Consider the following 21,495-nt stretch of genomic DNA (forward strand, 5'->3'; position numbering starts at 1 on the left):
GCTACAGAGCTGAAGAAGGGAGGCTGGGCTATGCGTGTGTGGGCAGCATCTTGTCCTGTGGGACCAGGATGCAGAGTCCCTGAGTAAGAGCCACCCAAGAAAAGAGGAGACCTAAAGCCATGTGAGGAGAGGACGGAATCAATCCATGGAGGCCTAAAACAAGGTAGAAGGCAGAGAAGCCTGACGGATAATAACAGGTAGGCTAACGGCCGTACAGAAGGCCTTTATTGCCCCTGCGGCTTCTATACTGCTGGAGAGTTTTTTTAATTATTATTATGTTTGTTAACGTATTTGTCTGTGGGCACATGTAGGTTGGCACACACACGCCACACACACACACGCCACATGTGTAGAGGTCAAAGGACAACTCGTGGGAATCACTTCTCTCCCTCTGCCATTTGGGCCCCAGAGTTCAAACTCAGGTCATCAGCAAGTCAACAAGAACCTTTACCAGCTGAGACATCTTGCCAGACCCTGAACTTCTTAAACTAGACCATCAGTTGATAGGAAAGGCTTGCTCTCCCATAGAGCACGCACATTCATTATTTACACACGTGAACCCATACTAAGACAGCACGCACCCATGGGTGAGCTCCCTGCAGTGAGTAGGCTGGACTACATGTCCTGAAGTCCTGTCCCCTCTCCTGCCACACATGAGCCTGAGGTCCATGCTGCATCCCAGCTGCTGCTCCTTGCCTTCTACCCCTCAGCTCTCCTACCCCACCTCATTCTGTGCCCATGTCCCTAGCTTCCCTTGCTGACTGTTCCAGGCTGCCTGAAGCCCAGTTCTGTGGACAGCCGGCCCCAAGTTCTGTGAGATATCTGAGCCAAACCTTCCTCTCTAACCTTCCTCTCCTCCTCTCCACTCATCTCTCGCCAGATGTGTTCCAGCTAAAATAAACAGCAGAAGGTATGGGCCACTGTCCTATGCCTCCCAGTGCCCAGAGCGTGCTCAGGCTCAGACGGAATGGGGGCCCTCAACCTCCTCACCTCCCCCTTCCCACGTAGACTTTCCTTTCTCTGCTGCTCATCTCCTCGGCATCTAATCAGCCCCAAGCATCCCCTATGCTCAGGAAGATGGAGGTGTTTATAGCACATCTGTGCATCCTTTCTCCTCAGGTCATCTCTCAGGCCCCAAGTCCTGTGACCACAACTCAGCTCATCTTCCTAGACCTTGGGACAATGTTAGCAGCCAGAAGCATCTTCCTGGGTTTTCCCAGAAGCACTCTTCCTGCACCCAGTCCATCTCTCCTAGCCCTGCCTGGACCAGCTGTGGGCTTCTCTGTGCTCACTGGCCCAGGACTCGCCATCTCTCCTCTAGACACTGTCTTTACTTCCTAATTCCCCACCCCAAGTCCCACCCTTGTATCCTTTGAATTGCCCAGTCCTGGTGTTTGGGAAACACTTGAGTCAACAACAGAATTTGACTTGATGATCTTTGAGACAGAAAGTCACTTGGCCTAACACTTTCTATGGTACAGGATCTTCCCTGGGTGCCACCAGCCTAGGCTGGTAGTCCAGGGAATCCCGTGGGGCTGAGCAATGATGGGAGAGTCCTCCAGCCTGATCTCACATTGGTGATCCAGATTAGTCATGTGGTTATGGATGAACAAGCCTGTCCCCTCATCTGAGAGAAAGTCAGGTGGTGCTGGGAAGAATGAGACCTCAGGCTCCCTTCACTGTTGTGTCCCAGCTGCATGACACCATGCCAGCGTGGAGCAGCTCACCAGGCACAGTAGCAGGAGGCTTATAGGTCTGTAGCTTCTCAACACAGTTCAACATCCCTCTTAATCACATGGACCAAAGGGCAGTGAGATATCCCTTAATCACATGGGCCAAAGGGCAGTGAGATATCCCTTGGGGCAAGGAATGTCCCTCACCCGTGCCATATTCTGAACAGGTTCCAGTCTCTGGTGGGCAGAGACTTACCATCCTTAGGGTAAGGGGCCTCTTGGTTGAGTACAACCTTTTACACCCCTCAACATTCATGCCAGGTCAAACACCTGTACAGCCTGCTACAGATAAGACCTATGGACCTACACAGACCAAGAAGTCACTGGGCTTGCATGTGTCACCTTGCAAAGAAGCAGAGCCAGGAGCGGGAGAACTCTGACCCTGAAGCTTCAGTCAAACCTTCCCTTCACAGTTTTAGAGGCTTTGCCTCCCTAGGCCTCACTAAAGGAGAACACTGCCCAGGGCATTCTCTGCTCACTCGGGTCTCAGCGTGTGCAGACTGTTTGCTCCAGGGTCCTCTGTGCAAATAGATGGCAGTCCTAAAGGTTTGAATAGTCATACACACATGCGCACATATACACAAATGCAAACACACGTGCACCCACGCAGACACACATACAAACACACACATACACACATGCAAACACACACATGCAAACACGCACATGCAAACACTCTCTCTCACACACACACACACATACATACATGCACAAACAAATACACACATACACACATACACACACGCACACACACACACAGAGGTACATGCACACACACAAAGATCATCCCACACGAATTCACACCCCTTGAACAGGTATCATCCCAGCCCAGGGTTGCTTGTGCTGCCTGTGAGTGTATCTGGGACTCTCCTTAGCTTCCTGTTCCTACCTGGCATTGCCTCAGAGCCATGAAACTCTGTCTCCTCTTCGGCTTGTTTTTGTTTCCTTTTTGAAAGAGTTTGAAAACATTCCCTGTGCACATCCTCATAGCCACCACAATCCTGCCTCAAGCTCTCTACTACAAGGTCTGTTTCTTTGAAGCTGCAGGAGGGACAAGCCCCGCCCCCTGCTGTGAGCTCCAGCAGCCTCCATGCTTTTAGTTCCCTGCCTGTTCCTACGCTGTACCTGTGAGGAAACTGAGGCAGAAGGCAGCAGTTCTCCCTCTGGCTATATGTGCCATCTCCTAACTGTGGAAGCTGGGACTCTGGATGCTAGGCGATGGGGAGCCTCTGGGTCAACACTTTTGCGAGGTGTGGCTGTTGGGGTCACCCACACTCAGGATGTTAGCTCCAGTCTCACCTTTCTCCTCTCCCTCTTCCTCCTTGCGCCCCTCATTTGCCTTCTGTACCCCACTCTCCTCCCCACTCACTCCTCTCTCCTAGAAAGCTTCTGTTCAGTGACTCATGCCTATTGTGGGCCATTACACATCAGTGCTCACTTCTGCTCCATGCCTCCACCTGGGTGAACTACTGTTACCAAGAGGGAGCCAGCACGGACAGCTAGTGAAAGGGGTTCCTGCTGAGCAGTGTCGTCCAGCCAGAGACCTCCCAGGGTGATCAGGAACCTGCCTTAGGACAGCAGCTATAAGACAGAACAACAAAGGTAGCTAGCTACCCAGAACCCTGGGCCCGGCAGGTGAATGTCTGCCCCCAGCAGCTTCTCCATAAACCTCCCTCTCATACTGGGGCTGCCAGTTAGTCGTTATAGGCAGTATCTCAGGTTTCTCGGCCACAGAGGGCCATCCTTGACTTCTCCCTGTCCCCACATCTCTCTATGAATGAGAAACCCCCAGTCGATCCCCTAGTGCTGGGCCCTAGTCTCTGTCTACTACCTGAGAACAGCATATCTTCCCAAGACTTAGAGCCAGAGGGTCGGGGGGAGTAGGCGCCGTCTACTCAGGTCTCGTGCTTACTTACCTGTTCTCTGTAAGTGCAGCTTTATGGTTCCAAGGCCTGCCCACTGTCCAATACTTTGTCTCTGTCTCAATTCTTTATATCTCTCTTTTTGTTTCTGTCTTTATCTGTCTTTCTCTGTCTCTCTCTTTGTGTCTGTTTTTTTTTCCTTTGTTTCTATTTGTCTCTCTATCTCTCTGGTCTCTCTCTCTCTCTCTCTCTCTCTCTCTCTCTCTCTCTCTCTCTCCCCTCTGTCTTCTGTCTCCTTGTGCCTCTCTCTCTCCTCTCTGACTCTTCTTGTCTCCTACAGGTGCTCCCCACAAAGTCCTTAAGCCACCACTCCTGCCTCTACCTCCCTAGGTGTCCAATCTGGAGATCTTGGACCCAGGACCCCAAGACTGGTTCACACCCTCAGCCAGGCTGCTAAGCTGGGGTGCCTCTGCCCTTCTGCCCACAGCCACACAGGGAAGGAGTCTGCCTTCTCTGATGTGCAGGCCCCTGGCAGCAAACAGAACAGCTAGGCCCCTCAACCCAGTGGCCTGGCCTGCAGGCCAAGGGTTAGGAAGGCATTCAGCAGGAGCCTAGTGTGGGGTCCTGCCCCCCCCCAGACCCTCCCGGACTGACAGGGGCTCCCAGCAGCCCTGGCCTCCCCAGGCTGCCTGTAAATTCTTGGCATTTTCAGCCTTCGGTTATGCAAACAAGAAATAAATCTCAGTTGCCACAAGAAATAAATCTCGGTTGCCAAATGGAATAGCTTGGGGTTGATTTCCTAACCTCTCCGCTGGCTTTCTGGGCAGTCGGTGCGGGGGATGGGGTGGAGCAAGTGGCCTCTGCTTCTCAGAGGAATGAGATGATATTTCCAAGAAGGGCTTAAAAACTGCTGTTCCAGAAGTCCTGGCCTGGGGATGAGCAATTGGCTGATATCCAACTGGAGGCCGCAGCAGCAGCAACAGTGGCTGCCTAAGACCCGTCTTGCCCCAGAGAGACAGGTTTATTTGTTCATGTGGCTTGGCTAGTCAGCCTGTGGACCAGGGCCATGTGTGTCTAGCTGTCTCTTCCAGTGCCTAGAGTGCTTAGGCTGGGATGCACATCCTCTCTGTCTCTCTCAGAGCAGGAAACGCAAGCCCCAGACATGTCTATGAGCTGTACTTCCTCTGTAACATTTGATCACCTCAACTTCAGCCACATTCAGCTGCTTCAACCTCAGAGAGGTCCTGGACTATATCTGTGTTGGCCTTAAGGGCCACCCAATGCCTGAGGCACATGCGGCTGTGGTAAGGAGCACGTCCTAAGGGTGCATTGGCCAGCTGTGGGGCAGTGGGGGAAGTCATCTCTATGGTTGGTTTCTCTTGGAAGGGAAAGTTGACATGCTCCCTGCCTCCCGGTGTAACCAAAGGATAAGGACAGGAGAAATTATGGTTGACATTTGCTGGGCACACAGATTGTGTTCTGTACTTTGTGTTGGTTTTAGCATTTAATTTTCACTGTGACCTAAGACGATGAGGTGGTCAGTGATGAGGAGATTGGGGCCTGAGGAGATGGGGTGACCCATCCAAGATTACGTGGCCAGGGAGTGTAAGGTCAGATGAGAGCCAGGATTTAAGAGCCTTGTGGCCCTAACCCAGCCTCCACTGGTCTGTAGCACACAACAGGATCGCCATGCAGGGGTGAGGGAAGGAAGATCATTTCTGAGCAGCTGTGGGCACCTTCCTCAGGAAGCTCTACAGAGGGATGACTCTATCTCAGAGGGAGAGGACAGGAGAGAGAGGCCAGCAGCATCCCTCCGCCTGGCATAGTCTGTTCATTGTCAGTCTCCTCAGCCTGATATCAGACACATTAAGTCTCCTGGTCCTCCCCGTCAGCACCAGATTAGTTTCCTTGGTTTCCTTTGGGCACTTTAAATGTTCGCTGAAAAAGTTCAAGTATAAGAAAACAGAGAGAGAAGGCATTCAGCTAAAAAAAGACAACATTTCACCAAGGCCATCATGCTCCTGCCTCTGCTCCTTTCTCCCAGCACAAAAAGCTATTCTGAACCTTGATCTGGGATGCCTGCTCTCCTCCCGTCTCCTCCAAGCAAGGTGTCAGACCCCCACCCTGCCTGTGAGCAGTACAGCCTCTACCACATACGGTCATATCAGCCTCCCCCATGACCCTGTACCTGACCCCACTCTCATCTCCAGAACGCCATCTTCAGGCATTGAAGCTTGACTGATAATGGCTCAGCCCAGGCCTGAAGAAAGAGTTCCTGCCCTCTGATTAACAGCCTCATTTACGGCTTCAGACAATGTTTGGCCTCTCCCATCCTCAGTTTACGCAATTGCCAAGTAGGGGTAATCACCCTTTCCCTCTTGGGTTGCTGAGGACCAGCTTTGCGCTGCAGCTAGTGAGGAGGATGGTGAGTGCTAGAGCATCCCTCCTTCTAGATCATGAGGTTGGGGAGCAGAGCAGGTGGGGTCCAGTCAAGGCCAGAGACTGAGTTCAGCGCAGAGTCTTGACTTCACTGATGAGATGAGCCAGTTCAAAGCAAAGTCGGACCTTATTTTTAAAAGTGATGTTGAGCATGGAGTTAGTAGAAAGAGATACTATGAAAGGAGAAGGAACTCTCAACCATGGATACTCAAGGTCTCACTGAAATGTCTCAGCGGAAACCACATTCTCAATTTTGATGGCTCTAGGGTCGCTAAGAAATTTTTTCGTTTCTTTTCCTTCTTTTTAAATAAGTAGAATTGCAGGGTAGTTCTAGGGTTGCCTTGGATGGGAAACTGGGAAACAACCTCGTAGGATAAAGGCATGGGTCACAGGGTTGACAAGGGCATAAGACATTCCTTTGACTGCAAATGGCATTTCTTGTGAGACCCTTAACAAATTGTAGCTTTGCAGTAAGGAAAAGAGAAAGGGCCTGTCTGCGTAGACCTCAGGCATGACTCATCGCTATTTTGACTTCTTATTTGAAAACATCATGATATCAGAAAAAATCCTGTCTGTATGTTGGCAACCCTCACAGTCAGTGTTCAGTGTGCCGGAACTGTTGGCTCTCGGGGGAAGTGGGGGTCAGGGAGGGTCAAAGCTTCAAGCAGATTCCAGAATGAAGTGTTCCTTTTGCTCAGTGCCACCCAGTGGCTTAAGTCCAGGAGACTTTGCAGAAGCGTGGCTTGGTACAGCATTCTGGTAACTCAGCCATTCCCCTTGGGAAGGCAGTGCTGAATGTGCTCATAGCAGGGGGTCTGAGAGGCCACTGGGGCCTCTCCCAATGGCTACAGCAGGGAGAATTGCAGCTGGGCGGGAATGGAGAGCTTGCTGTTCACACCATTCGTCTTGGCTCCTTGCCTTTAAAAAAAAAAGTTAAAAGTAGCCTAATGTGGAGCACCCCTGTAATCCTAGCACTTGGGAGGTAGGGAAGATGGGTGTCCAAGACCAGCCTGGGCTACATGAGACCTTGACTTTCAGCCCTGGGGGTAGAAGCTGAGAGGGTGGGTCCCATTGACCCAAGGTGTGGCCCACTCTAACAGTAGCACTAACGCAAACAGTTGCTTATCTGAATCCTGAACTTTGAGCACTTTTTCCCCAGAGAAGACACAAGGGGCCTAGTGCTGTTGCAAGCCTTGGACTTCACACCCTGTGCACACTTCCATCTCCCTTGGGGGCCTTTGTTCTTGCTTTCCCTCAACCTGAAATCCCTCCCTCCGGGCTTTCTCTCAACTGTTGGGTCTCATCCTCTCAGCTCAGATAACCCTGGCCAGCTCGACCCAATTGTTCTTCCTGCCTGGTTTCCTTGTGGTGCACAGCACTAGTGTGTCTGGCAGGAGCCCTGGAATCAGAATTCTTGTCAATTCTGCTCATCCCTGACTCCCTACACCAAGGACAGAGCCGGAACACAGCAAGTGTGCCTGAGTGGGTGTGTGCCGGAAACCCGACGTCCCACCTTGGTTAGCAAACAGTTCAAATTATAATACTTATTTACCTGGGACGTTTTCTAGAGCCTTGTGTTAGCAGGTTTCTTCTTATCAGGACATAATTCACGTATAGGAAAACCCATGTGCGGCCATTTTAAGCTATAAGGTAATGCCAGCATCCCTAAACATTCCCATGTCCACCCAAGGCCTGATGAAGGTAGCTCATGACTTACTAAAAGGTCCCCTTGGTAGAATCCCACATTGGCAGACACCGAGTCTGTGTTTTTCACTTTGGAAACCCGTCCCTGTGACTGGGTACACTAAAGACTCGTCTGCTCCTTCTCACGGCAGACTGGAGCCCACAGGGTGACTGGAGCTCAGCTATTCAGCTATTTTCCAATTAAGATCCATTTATATGGATAACACAGGGGCAAAACAGACTCACTTGGACTGCTTAGCCAACAAAGCCACACACTCACCGGGGTCTGCATGGAGGGTCTTTCCTTTCATCCTTAGTCTCTGCCTGGTGAGAGACTATCCTGGCTCTCCTCTCTTCGTGCCCTCTTCCCAACAGAGCTGTGCTTACTGACCCTGTAGAACATATCTGTAGAATGAGGCCCAGGAGCCTGCAGAACCTCTCCAGAGCTCACACTGGAATGCAGCAGAGTTAGACTTCTCGCCCGGGGCCGAGGTGAAGTCCAGGCTGGGGACTGGTATGTACTCAGCTCAGATTATGAGACTATGCTGCTCTAAGGTGCTAGAAAAGGCACTGATGCCCAGATAACAGCAGACCTGCCTGCGTCAGTCTCTCAAGTGGATTCCTTTCCACAGCCATTGGCTGGTGCCTCAGCCTGGGGCCATCCCCAGGCGCCTGTCTAGCCTGGTGTTGGTATCCAGAAACCCAGCCTGGCTGAACCAAGCCATCTGGCTGGGATTATCTTCTGAGGGCCCAGGCCAGTGGGTGGGCTAACAGATCCAGTAATCGGATCCAGCTGTGGATGGCCTATGCCCCACCCATCTACTTACAGCCACAGGCCCACTAGGGGAAAGCAGAGACTGCTTTTAGGGAATCCTAATAACTCAAGAGGGCCCTAAGTCACCTTGAATCCTATAGGACGAGGGAGGCAAATTGGAACCTTGGGTTTCCTATATCTATGGATTATAACTTGGAACCTACCCTGGGTAGGAGAGGTGATCACTCTGAAGTGTGGAGAGGTGTCCAGAAAGTTCTCTACTCAAGAATGAACTTGCTGCTGACTAAGTAGAAACTTGGGGCCCTGGAGTCTACATCTAATCCATGGTCCGGAAGGCTCCTGCTGAGCAAAAGAATCTCGGTGCAGACCCTGCAGTGCACCTACTGGTGGGCCCCGACAGCATCCCTAGGGAGCTGAGGGAAGAGGTAAACACACTGGAAACTCTTGCTGGGACCTCAGGAGACAGATTTAATAGCAGGACATGTCAGGTGGTCAGAGTCAAGATTAAAGGCTGGGTTTGGGACTTCAGGAAGGGGCGGGGCCATTCACTGAGATGAGCAAAATGGGAACCGGGACATGGAGGGAAATGGCATCAGAGTCCTATGCTGGACCCTGGAGGAGCTGGCTGTCTGGTTGTTCTGAGGCAGGGTCTCATGTAGCCCAGGCTGACTGTGAATTCACTATGTAGCTGAGAATACCCTTACATTACTCATCGTCTTGTCTACCTCCAAGTGCTGGAATCATAGGTGCATTTCCCCATATTCGATTCTAGAGGGGCCTGTTTGAAACCTGTGCAGATATGGAGGGTCTCCAGGAGGAATTTCTCAATGGAATTGGTGGTTCATGAGCTATGGAGATCCCCAGAGTAGGCAAAGCACACAGGCAGCACCCTGGAGTGGTTGGAGCACTGGGTCCTTCAGAATCTGGCCCCAGAGAAAGCCATAAAATCAACCAGGTTTGGGGAGGTGGAGCCATGGCTCAGTGGTTAAGAACACTGGCTGCTCTTGCAGAGGTCCTGAGTTCAATTCCAGGCAACCACATGGTGGCTCACAACCATCTGTAATGGGAGCCGATATCCTCTTTTGGCAAACAGACGTACATGCAGATAGAACACTCATATACATAAACAAAAATAAGTCTAAAAATAAAGGAAAAAATTAAAAAAATCAACTAATTATGGTGGCACTTGCCCATGAGCCTAACACTCAGGGGGCTAAAGCAGGAGGATTGTCATGAGTTCAAGACCATGTTTCCTAAACTCTGGGCTATACAGCAAGACCCTGTCTCAAAAGGCCACACAAACACACACAAAAGAAAAACTAAAGTCGATGCTCTTAGAACAATATCTAATAATATTGTAATCATAATCTGAATATTAAAGACTAAATCGACAGTGAAATTGTTGCCTCATCCAGTGGCGGGCGGGTTGATGACTCCCATAATTCCATAGACACAGTGAGTGAGAAAGACAGAACAAAACAAAAAGTTCAGTGGACAGCATGCTAAGGATGTTGAGTGCTCAGAATTTCTCTTTACCATCGCAGGGCCTGCTGGGCCACCTCTGCTTCTTTGTGGCCTGAGCTAGAGTGAGTGGAAATGCCAAATTACAACCACAAATCCATGTTCAATGTCATCTTGCACTCACTCAATGTCATGGACTCCCGGACTGTCTTCACCAACCTTCCGGTCCCCTGTTGAGGACCCCAGACCTAGGGAAAGAAGGAACAAGAAGCCAGAGAGTCTAAGACTGGAGCGTGAGAGGGAGGATTCGGTGGTGCCCAGGTTGTAGGAAGAGGGCACGTTTGGGTGTGTGTCCAGCAGCTATGCTGGTGATAGGTCCGTATGAATTCTCAGGCCAAGGAGATCATAACAAAGTGACTACCCTGTGAATAGAGCACCGGCCACACAAGCATGAGGGCCTGGGTTTGGATCCGCAGAACCCGGAAAGCAAGATGCAGGTGGCACATGTCTATAATCCCAGCATTCCTGTAGGGTGGAAGACTGAGACAGGAGAATCCCTCAGAAGTTCTGAGGCCAGTTAGTCAGTAGGGGAGGACCACAGACCCGTGTGCAACAAGACAGAAGGAGAGGACCAACACTGGGAAGAGAGAAATCGGGAGGCAGCTGCAGGGATGGGGTCCTAGTTTTTCGATGTATCTGTGAGCATGTATTCTCCAGGAGCTGCAAGGAAGGGTTAGGCTCAGTGATGGTGCAGAGGAAGAAGGAAGGTGAAAGGCAGAGGCCTGGAGAAGCTCCACACTGGTCCAGCCATTTTCCTTATGTGCTCTACTTTGAGAGCTCAGCTGGTCTTAGCTGGAGGTTTATTAAAGAGCACACAGCTGCCTCTACCCCGTTCTACATTCAGTCGTGCTGGGCACCTCTGGAAAGCCACATTTCTAACCAGCTTCCAACTGAGGCTGACCCATGGGCCCTCTCGGCAGTTGCAGCGTTCTTCCTCTGCACCACTGGGACTTGGCTATGGAGCACACACCTCCCAAAGTGCCCATGGCAGGAAAAGATGGGTGGGCAGAGGAGGGAGGAAACGCGAAGGAGGAATGAGCCGGAGTGAGCATGACCTCCAGTCATGCGCCCCTCCCGGAGAGCCTTGACCTTCCAAGGACCCCTTTGAGTGGCTCCAGTGAACCTTATGGAAGCCTGAGTTCTGGCCTGAGAGACAGAGGAGGGGCATGCAAGCAATGTGTGCAGCCAAGAGCAGCGACGGAGCCGCCGAGCCTGAGAACTCACAGTCCACCTCTCCAACTCGCTCTTGGCGTCCAAGGAGATGAGAACTACGGGCTCTCAGAAAGAATACAGTCCTGCCAAAGAAAGGAAGCCAGCTCATGGGGTCCAGGGCACTTGGATGCTGTGCGCTCAGCCCTGTTTGGCAGACAGCAGGGCTAAGAGAAAGTTCAGCTTGGCAGGCGGACCTGGAAACCTGTACTAGGGAAAGATGCGCGCTCACCCCCGACCCCAACACAAGCTGGCTCTCCCCTAGGGGGAAAGGCGGGGCAGGGGGCTACACTCTGATCCTTGCTGCTCCCCATTTCCCATCAAGTCCTTGAACACAATTATTGAGCACCCCCTGAATACCTGATGCTGTCCTAGATGTAGCAATGAATTGAGCAAGACTGCATCCCTGGCTTCATGTAACTGACATTCTGGAGAGTAAGAGAGATAAAAGGAGATGCTTAGCACAATCCGAGGGAATGCTAAGTGTGTGACACCAACAAACCGACTCCAGGGAGTGGCCATGTGCGTGGGGAGAGGGCTCTGAGAAAGTACCGGGGTATAGCATGGTCAAAGGCCCTAAGGTGGGAGTGTGCACGTATAGGAGGGAAGTGTGGAGGTGTGGCCTCTGGAGTAGAATGACAGATGGAAGGAAGAATGAAAGGAGAGGTGGGCTAGCTATGGAGGACACTACAAGTCAATATTTTCAGCTTTTCTTGTGAGATGGGAACCCAGAGTTAACACAGAGCAAAGGAGGGCTTGCCTAGTTTCAATGGGATCCTCTGGCCACCCAGTTGTAGGGGGGAGGGGGCGCCACTGTTTGGAACAAGAATAAAGAGGCCAGTGAGGGAGACCTAGGAGAGGGGATCAGTGGCCTGACGTAGTAGGTTCTCAGTCAGGTATCCACTTCTCAATGCTGATCTGTATTCTGCCGCGGAGCTTCATGGGAAGGCGCCACAGGAGGAGCCGCCATTTCACCACAGCCCTCTGTCTCCCTACAGCTGGAGCAGTCCATCCAGATGAACCTGAGGTCAGACCTGGCGCAGACCCAACAGCACACGATCCAGAACCAGACGACCACCATGCTGGCACTGGGCGCCAACCTCATGAACCAGACCATGGCTCAGACCCACAAGCTGACTGCTGTGGAGGCACAGGTAACAGGAGAGCCATCAGAAGCCCAGGCTGACCCTCCAGGCTTCCTGTCTTTTCCTGTCCCTGTACTGGTGAGGTCAGGGCCTGAAGCCCCCTGGCTTCCTCCCCTCATGATGCCTTCACATAACCAGTCATCTCCCTCTACACTGCTGCGCTGGCTCTGACTCCTTTGTGTAAGCCCAGTGCCAAGACCGTGCTGGGCACTGGGCAAAGGCAGCACTGACAAAGATTAGAGTGCACTGGGAGATCTGGATGATAAAGAAGCTGTGTGACCTCAGCAGGACAAGCAGGGCAGCCAAGAGGGAAAGAGGGAACGTGGACAAGGAAGGAACAATCCCTCCTGCGGGCCAGACACTGTGCCAGACCCTAGTTCCAGTTTAATGCAGTAAGCAAATCAATCCAAAGTATCCCATTGCCATGGAACTCACCAAGAGGGCAAGTGGGATACACAGCCCCCTGTATGTTACGCCGTGACCATGCCAGGGGACTGGCATGCAGAAAGAAGGGTATGCTGTTGGGTCCATGGGTAGAATGGGAGACGATGAGTCCAGACGGCAAGGTCAGAAGGACACTGGGTTACAGTGTAGCTAGGACATAAGCCAAGTTGCTGGGAAGAACACACCAGACAGGGAGAGCAGCATGCATAAAAGCTTGGGGGGTTGGGGGTGTGGAGGGGGGAGGGGGGAGGTTGAGCCTGCTGGCTACTCCAAGAACATGGAGGGCCAGTGCCCCCAGGGCAGGGAGGTAGTGGAGAGAAACTGAGTCATGGGCCTAGTGAGGATCAGCTTCCCACAGACAGATTTTGAACAAAGGGGGTACAAAGGGGCCACAGCATGAAAGACTGCCTCAGACTACTGCCGTAGGAAAGGAATGAAGAGCATAAGCCCTGTGAGGCCAGCACAGGACACTGGACAACAGTCAGCAGAGAGTGAAGCCAGATGGCTTTCTGCTACCGTGATAAACGCTATGACTTTAAAAGAAGTCTAGTGAGGCAAGGGTTTATTTAACTTATATGTCCAGGTGACAGTCCATCACTGAAGGAAGTCAGAGGCAGGCACTCAGCAAGACCAGAGGCAGGAGCCACGAAGGAACGCTGCACACTGGCTTGCTTTCCCTGGCTTGCTCAGTTTGCTTCATTATGCAACTCTGGACCACTCACCCAGGTGTAGCATCACTCATGTCAACAGCAATCAAGAAAATGCCCCCCAGGGTTGGGGATTTAGCTCAGTGGTAGAGCGCTTGCCTAGGGAAGCGCAAGGCCCTGGGTTGGTCCCCAGCTCCAAAAAAAAAAAAAAAAAAAAAAAAGAAAAAAATGCCCCCAGACATACCCACTGGCCAGTCTTATGGAAACCTTCTCCTAACCGGGACTCCCTCAGACAACTCTGGGCTGTCAAGTTGGCAGCTGAAGCTCCCTAGGAGAGGCCAAGAGTCCATATGGCCTTGGAGGGAAGGGATTAGTTAGGGGCCATTTGGAAGTGATGGATTCTATGTGGGGTCAAGGTTATGCCTCTGGAACCCCAACAGCTAAGAGATTGGCACTGATGTGCAAATGCGATAGTGAGGAAGGACAAATTAGAAACCGGTAAGTCAGGTAGGGCCTCTGAATGGCAGTAAGCTAGTAACCATGGAAACTAATAGCTTCAGACCACAGCAAGAGATTGGCAGGCTTCAAGAGTGGCACACATAGCACACATCCCCACAAATCTCCTGCTTATCGGGACAGGTCCTAAACCACACATCTCGCGTGAAGACCCAAATGCTGGAGAGCTCACTGTCCACCAACAAACTGGAGAGGCAGATGCTGATGCAGAGCCGCGAGCTGCAGCGGCTGCAGGGCCGCAACAGGTGAGCCAGGACAGGACTAGAGCCGGGTGAGAAGCAGACCTGACCAGTGTTGGGATGGGACTGGGCCTGGATTTGTACTGGGATGAAGGATCACTGTAGGGTGGAGTTAGGACTGGGGACACAGCTGGCGTGAGGTTAGAGCTAAATAAGGATCAGAATTAGACTCAGAGTCCAAACAAGGCAGCACCAGGCCTGGCTCCCAGTGCTTGGTATCGACAGAGGCCATGCATTTTTCTGAGTCTCTCCTTCCCACCTTCCTTCTTTTTATAGTGCTGGCATGCAGTGCATGCATGCACATGAACACACACATGCACACAAGTAAGAATGCACACACATGCACACAAGTATGCATGTACAGGCATACACAAATATACATGCACATACACCAACATACATATTCGCACACACAAACACACACATGCATATACACATACACACATGCACACGCACATACACATACATGCACATGCACACAAGTACCCTTGCACGTGCACACACATGTTCACACACATGTGCACACATGCACATACACATATACACAAGTGTGCATGTACACTCACATATGCATCAAACAAGTACATATGCACATGCACACACATGCACACAAATATACCTGCATGCATACAAACACACACATGCACACACACATTCACACAAGTACACATGCACAAGCAGGCACACACATGTGCACACACACTGCCCCTTTCTGGAGTTTTTGTTGTTGACCCTTCTTTTTTTGGTCAGTTTGTTCTGTTTCTCTTGAGACAGGTTCTTTCTATGTAGCCCAGCTGGCTTCAAACTTTCTATCCTCCTGCCTCAGCCCCTGGCACTGGCATGATAAGCTTGTGCCACCACACCCATCTCTCTCCGCTTTCAGTTTTCATTGCTTTATTGAGATAGACTTTTCACACTGCACAGTCCACACTGTGAACTTTAATTGGTCTCTGTAACTGTAAATACACAAGACTGAAGTAGCCCTTTCTGGAGAAAGCAGTCCCCAGCATCTGTCCTCATAGTCAGTCTGTACAAGTGTGCTCTGGACTGACACTGACAAAAAATAAATAAAAAACACAAAACAGCCATGGGGTAGAGACAAGGCAAGGAAACCTGACGCCCAAGGCCCACAGCATGGTTCTGCAGTTGAGTGATCACATTTGCTCCTTTCTGCAACTTCCCAGAGTTCCTCAGGGTCTATTTCCCAGGCCCTAGTCCGTGGACATGAAGGTCATTTCTGGCTTTTTACCAATCTACCAATGCTTCCACGTTTCATCTCCCACAGACAAGAGAAACGGCCTGAGGAGGAGGAGGAGCTGAGTGGAAAGCTTCCTTTTCTTAAACACTTCTCTGCCCTTTATACCAGAACGCGCCTGGGGTTTGTTGTCCCAATAGAGCTGCACGGTGTAGGGGATCTCAGAACACTTGCCTGGGCTGCACCCCGGGTACTGCAAGCGAGTGAAGAAAGCACTACGAGTGCAAGCCTGTCTCCTGCACCCGTTCTCTCTCCACAGAAGCCCATCCCAGCCAGCGTTCTCCTTCCTTCCTCTCACCCCTGAGGCTCTTAGCATCTTTCCGCACCCTGCCCATCTGTCCCCAACATCCCCATCCTGCTGACCCCATGCATTCCTGTCTTCTTCCTCTCTTCTTTTGTCTCCCACACTTGAGATTCCACCAGAGGCTCTGAGAGGCTGGCCCCACCTCCCCTTCCTAACTCTTAACCAGTACCTTCACCTCTGTCCTCCCCATGGCTATGGCACACTCCTAGGAAAGCCACAACAGAACAGACCCACCAGTCCTGGCTGCTGGGCATCGATGATGCCTCTCCTCTCTCACACATAAGCAGTATCATGCCCACACTCCATAGAGACTACCACCTTTGAGGTGGAACACACAAGGTCAAAGACATCTTTTCTGGGCTTGTGCCCCTGACTCCTGGCTTGTTGGGTCCTTCCATCTTGACCTTTGCTCACTCCTTTTCATGTGACTCTGTTCTATCTATCTATCTATCTATCTATCTATCTATCTATCTATCTGAGCTATAGTGGACACAGACTACCGGGCATCTGAACGTCTCTGAGCCTCTTCTGCACAGTATGTGCAGCTGTCATAGTCAGCCCCACCAAAGCTGGGGGTGGGGTGAATGCTTGGAGTGGAGACCTTAGGCTCACCCCTATGTGTCCCACCTGGCAGGGCCCTGGAGACCAGGCTGCAGGCATTGGAGGCACAGCATCAGGCCCAGCTTAACAGCCTCCAAGACAAGAGGGAACAACTGCAAAGCCTCCTGGGCCATCAGACTGGGGCCCTGGCTAACCTGAAGCACAGCCTGCAATCCCTCAGCAGCAATTCCAGCTCCCTGCAACAGCAGCAGCAGCAGCTGATGGAGCTGGTACAGCGCCTGGTGCGGATTGTAGCCCAGGACCAGCACCCAGGTGAGCAGGAGGGAGTGTGCATGGGCTGGGGTGGAGAGCCAAAGACGGAAGGGAGACCCTGTGGAGCCATCTCAGCCTCTAGGGGCCAGGGACCTATTGTGTGAGAGGCCAGCCCTCTCCTACCATTTGCAAAAGAGAAACTCAGTGACCAGTGATCATACTGACCACAGCAGCCACTAAGAGTGTCCAACTCAGACTCTGCCCTTGTCTCCTGGGAGATCTTAGCTCTGCCTCTGTTCCGCTCCTGGCCTCAGTTTTCCCATCTGTTGAATGGATATGGTGATAACAACACAGGCAACCACAGCTTACATTGACAAGTCTGTGTCCCAGCTCTTTAAAAAATAAATAAATAAAACAAAAACAAAAAGACAAAAAACAGGTCTTATCATATAGTTCTAGCTTGGAACTTGCTATGCAACCTGGCCTCAGACTCACAGAGTCCCACCTGCCTTTGTCTCTCAAGTGCTCAAATTAAAGGCATGTGCCACCATACCCAGTTATTCAGCTCGGCTTGCAGCACGCTTCCCTGGGCCTCGGTTTCCCCAAAAAATGGAAGAGTTGGAGACAAATGCCAAGACTTCTCTACCCTTGGTGCTCCTGTTCCAAGGCTTGCAGAGCCATATGGAAGTGGGAAGAAATGTGGTATCCCCAGCCTACCATAGAAAGGAGAACCATGCCTAGCTTACTCCACAGCCTCCTTGGCACGCCTGGTTCTATCTGCAGCCATTTAATCACCAAGCATTTATTGAGCACCCAGGCAGGGGCTTGGGTGGCAGGGACTCAGCAGCACACAGATGTCGTGCTTTGTCTCTTGTAAAATTCCTTACTGTTTGTCTGGTCTCCGTGGGAAGGAGAAGGAAAGGGCCCACTGTCTGCCAGGTACACTTCAATAGCTTTCTGCCTTCAGCTTCCTCAGCTCAGAATGCTAAGGGGCTGAGCTACGAAGAGGGTACTTCAGTTTAAGGCCAGCAGGGGGCACAAAAGAGGCAGGATGGAGTGGGATTTCTTTTAGAAAGCGCAAAATAGTGTGGAGTGGCTGCTAGCTTAGTGGGTGAGAAACCAAAGGGGCTCCTGCTGTAGGACAATCTCAACCACCTTGGAGGAGACTGGACCTTCTGTAAGACACCCAGCTTCAATCAAGTGAAAGGGTCCCAGGCAGATAGTGAATTGAGGCAGAGGATCCCAGCGTGAGCTTACCCTAAGTCCAGCAGGCAAGGGAAGCCATGAGTGAGGGAGGTAGAGGCCTTCTAAACCTGAGGATATGCAGTGAACAGAAGCCATTACGGGCTTGTACACAGCCCTGGCAGCAAGACAATCTAAATGAGACCTGGGGGGGGGGGGTCTTCCAGGCAAGGAACCTGGGCTGGGGCCTCTCTCCTCACAGGTCCACAGCTCTCCTGTCCCCTCCCACTGAGGCTGAATGACTGTTCCCTAAGCCCAATGGAAGGTCGTGTCAAGCACTTGATCACTCCTGAACTTGCCTGACTGACACCAGGAAAAGACTTTCAGTGGTTGCTCTTGCCCCCTGTACATGAAGAACCCATGGAAGATTGATGAATGAGAGTCGGGCAGAGGGTGGGACAAGGCATGCTGAAGCCCGGTGGACAGTCAGGCTGGTTACTCTGCAGTCCTGAAGTGAGGACAGGGACACAGGCTCAGCTGTGCACGGTGTAAAAGCAGCGTTCCTGCAGTAGTTCATTTGCCCGGCCTCCTGTGCTCAGCCGAGACACCCAACCCCAGGGAAGGTTGGAGAGGGGAAGGGCTAGCCTGTGGAATAACCGCCTCCCTTACCTTACAAGTCATCAGATAAGACACTCGCTCCAGCACTTCTCAGCAGAGAGCACAGTGAAGGCCACACTGGCCGGGGCTCTGCACAGAGCCTAGAGCCAGACCAGGGGGTGGGGTGAGGGGAATGGAACTGGAAAGATGAGAATCCAGGACACGCATTCCACCAAAACACTTCATTGCCATATTGGACCAGTTTTATTTTTATGCTGTCCCCTGTTTCATTTTTCCTGACCCCAAGATGCTCCCAGCAAAACCTGGCTCCTAGGAAACCTCCCAACACAATAGTCCCAGGTAAAAGCACTTTTATCGTTATCGTTGTTGCTTTTGTTCACTAAGGAAACGGGCTGTAGACAGAGCCTCAGAGAGAGTAGCTAGAAAGCCCAGGCCAGCTCCCGGCTCTGCCCTGATTGTTAAGTACAGGGTAGCCTGTCTGCTTGCTTCCAAGCTATAATGCTTGCATTTGCTGGCTTCCCCTTCCCTGTGGCTGTAGGGATCTGAGGGCTGCTGCCATGCTGGCACTAGAGCTCCCTGACCAGAAAACATTCCAGACACTTCATTTGTGGTAAGAAGCAACAATCTTCAAACATAATTCCAATGCCAAGATCTGGGAGCCACCATCCAGGTGAAAGGCCCAAACAGGAAGTCCCACCCCAAGTTGTATCCTGTTGGGTTGTTTGTTTATGTTGTATTAATAACCATCCCTCCATAATTTTAGCTCCATTTTTAGTCACCTGCCTCTCAGAGAGAGTAGGTTCTAGTAAAATCTGATCCCAAGTCTACTAAGTGAGCTAGACAGAGGATTTTTAGCTTCCTGTATATATCGGGATCATGGAATATTCAAGTCATTAAATTAATAGTCCCCTGGTCTAAGAACACATTGCTTAGGGAATGTGCAGGACCCTTGAAGGCCAGCGTTCAGCTTCCAGGAAGGCAGGATGAGGGGTTTCTAACTGGGGCTGCAGGAGATCCAGTTAATCAGCAGGCCACAAGAAAGCCCAGGTCCCCTCTGAAAGGCACTCCAGGAAGAGGAGGCTGGGAGCCCTTGGGTCAGTCCTCACCCTGTGCCTCAGTCTCTGTCCTGGAACATGGGAAGTGTCTCCATGAAGACAGGTATCGCTTGCCCTCTCCATGTGCTGGAGCCTAGCAGCCCAGCCCTGGCTTGCCTGCTTCAGGAGCCAGCCTGGCCTGGAATGGTTTGCAGCAGGACATAGCATCGGACAGAGAGGTAGCTTTGTCTGATGTCCATAGATGACCTCTGGCCTTCTAGCTCTCTAACTATACTGAATGCTTGCTGATAATTTTAAAAAAAAAAATCCTAAAGTCATTATTGCCTGTTCTATGTTAAAACCACTGGCTTGGGTGACTAACACGTGTTGCCTAGCAATGGGGAATTCAGTACAAACTTATGGCTATCACCCCTTTCTCTGTCCAGGCAGCCAGAAGCCTCTCTAGCTAGGATGGTTAACTCTTTGTGAACCAGAAAGGAAGGAAAGGAAGAGAATCAAGATGCTTTATACAGGCAGATATGCCCAGACACCTAGACATCCATACACACATTCACGTTTTCATTACACATTAACACATTCACAGTTTTCAACCACGTGTCTCATACATTCCACAAGTATTCATGCATGCTTACATACATACAAATATACCCACACATGTATGTACAGACAAATACATTTGGATGGACTGGACAGAGCCCCCATAGCCAAAACATCCAACTGACAGTTTTATTTCTTTTCGCTGGCCTTTTAATACACTCATAGACAAAAGGTTCTTTAGAAAATTACCTCAGAGATAAAATGTTACACAAAATGGGAGTTACAGAAGGATGTTGATGTTGAGTTCAAAGAACTATCTCATTCTGTCTGCTCAAAATAAGAGTTTTTACGTGGCCTTGCCGTACCATAGTGCACACCGTGACTATATCTTTAGACCTAAACGTTTTTGTTTTTGTTTTTGTTTTTTCTTTTTCTTTTTTTCAGAGCTGGGGACCGAACACAGGGCCTTGCGCTTGCTAGGCAAGCGCTCTACCACTGAGCTAAATCCCCAACCCCAGACCTAAACGTTTTTCCTTGAACACGAATTTGTTCCGAGCCCATTTCTTTTCTTTTAAGTGTAGTTATGAACGCTCACTGTATTTCTAACTATGCAGCCTTTGCTTACTATTACGAGGAGTGGGCACATTCTAGTCTTGATTCTAACTTTATTACCTCTTTCTAGCCAAACCACTAAGACCATCTCTAAAACACTTTCTTCCTAAAATTATTTGAATCAATTAGGAATTCTATGGGATCATTAATTCACCTAGACAGCATTAATTCGTGAAAGTCCATCTTTATGTTGATCTGCAGGGAATCTGATCAATAGGGTGGGCTAATGCCCAGAGCTAGTATATTAATTTAATAATGGCAGGAAAGGCATATCAGCTGCGAGAAACAATCCTGAGATGAAGTCTTTTTGGAACCTTGCCATTGAGCTCACCCATTGCAGACCATGCAAAAATGGTGGCCACCTCCAGGAAGCCCACCTGCTAGCCTTAACCTATCCTTGATGGCTCCTGACAGGCATCTTCTACAACAGCCCATGCCACTCAAGCAAAGCACTGTACCAAAGCCTGCAGCCGAGTCCTTGGTGTTTGACGCTGCTGACCCTGCAGAAGCCCAGGCTTCTTGCTGTCCATTCCTTCCCTGCCCTGTCCATGTGGTGGCCTCTACCCTTGTGACTCCCCCTTCACCCCATCCCCTGCACAGAGAGCTCTTCCTGCCCAGGGATGTGGAAAACATGCTGCTTCCCCTCACCTGGATGGTCCCGGCTCACCATGCCCTCCTGAGAGAAGCCTTCATCTTCCTGTCTCCAGACCACCCCAGGCAGAATGTGACTGCCTGGTCTCCTCTCTCTACCTGCTCACTTCCTGCAGATTATTTCTCCTCTTCCTCTCCCTGTCTCTCCCTCTCTTCCTCCTTCCCTTATCTCTTTCCATTTTGCCTTTATTTTAATTCAAGATCTTCCTGCCTCTGCTCCCAGCGTGTTGTGGTTATGGATGAGCACTGCCATGC

The 21,495-nt window shown here is 50.9% G+C and overlaps 1 protein-coding gene across 1 annotated transcript in view; it reads left to right on the forward strand.

The window, feature by feature from the left end:
• The window catches only part of Angpt4 (angiopoietin 4), a 32,791-nt gene that overhangs the window by 1,333 nt on the left and 9,963 nt on the right, over positions 1–21,495 (forward strand). The window contains exons 2-4 of the mRNA XM_032902393.1: positions 12,221–12,376; positions 14,098–14,219; positions 16,407–16,645. Of these exons, the coding sequence (XP_032758284.1) occupies positions 12,221–12,376; positions 14,098–14,219; positions 16,407–16,645 (517 nt within the window). The remainder of the gene's footprint in view (positions 1–12,220; positions 12,377–14,097; positions 14,220–16,406; positions 16,646–21,495) is intronic.

Source organism: Rattus rattus, chromosome 5 (genome assembly GCF_011064425.1).
Source record: "Rattus rattus isolate New Zealand chromosome 5, Rrattus_CSIRO_v1, whole genome shotgun sequence".
Classification (NCBI taxonomy): domain Eukaryota; kingdom Metazoa; phylum Chordata; class Mammalia; order Rodentia; family Muridae; genus Rattus; species Rattus rattus.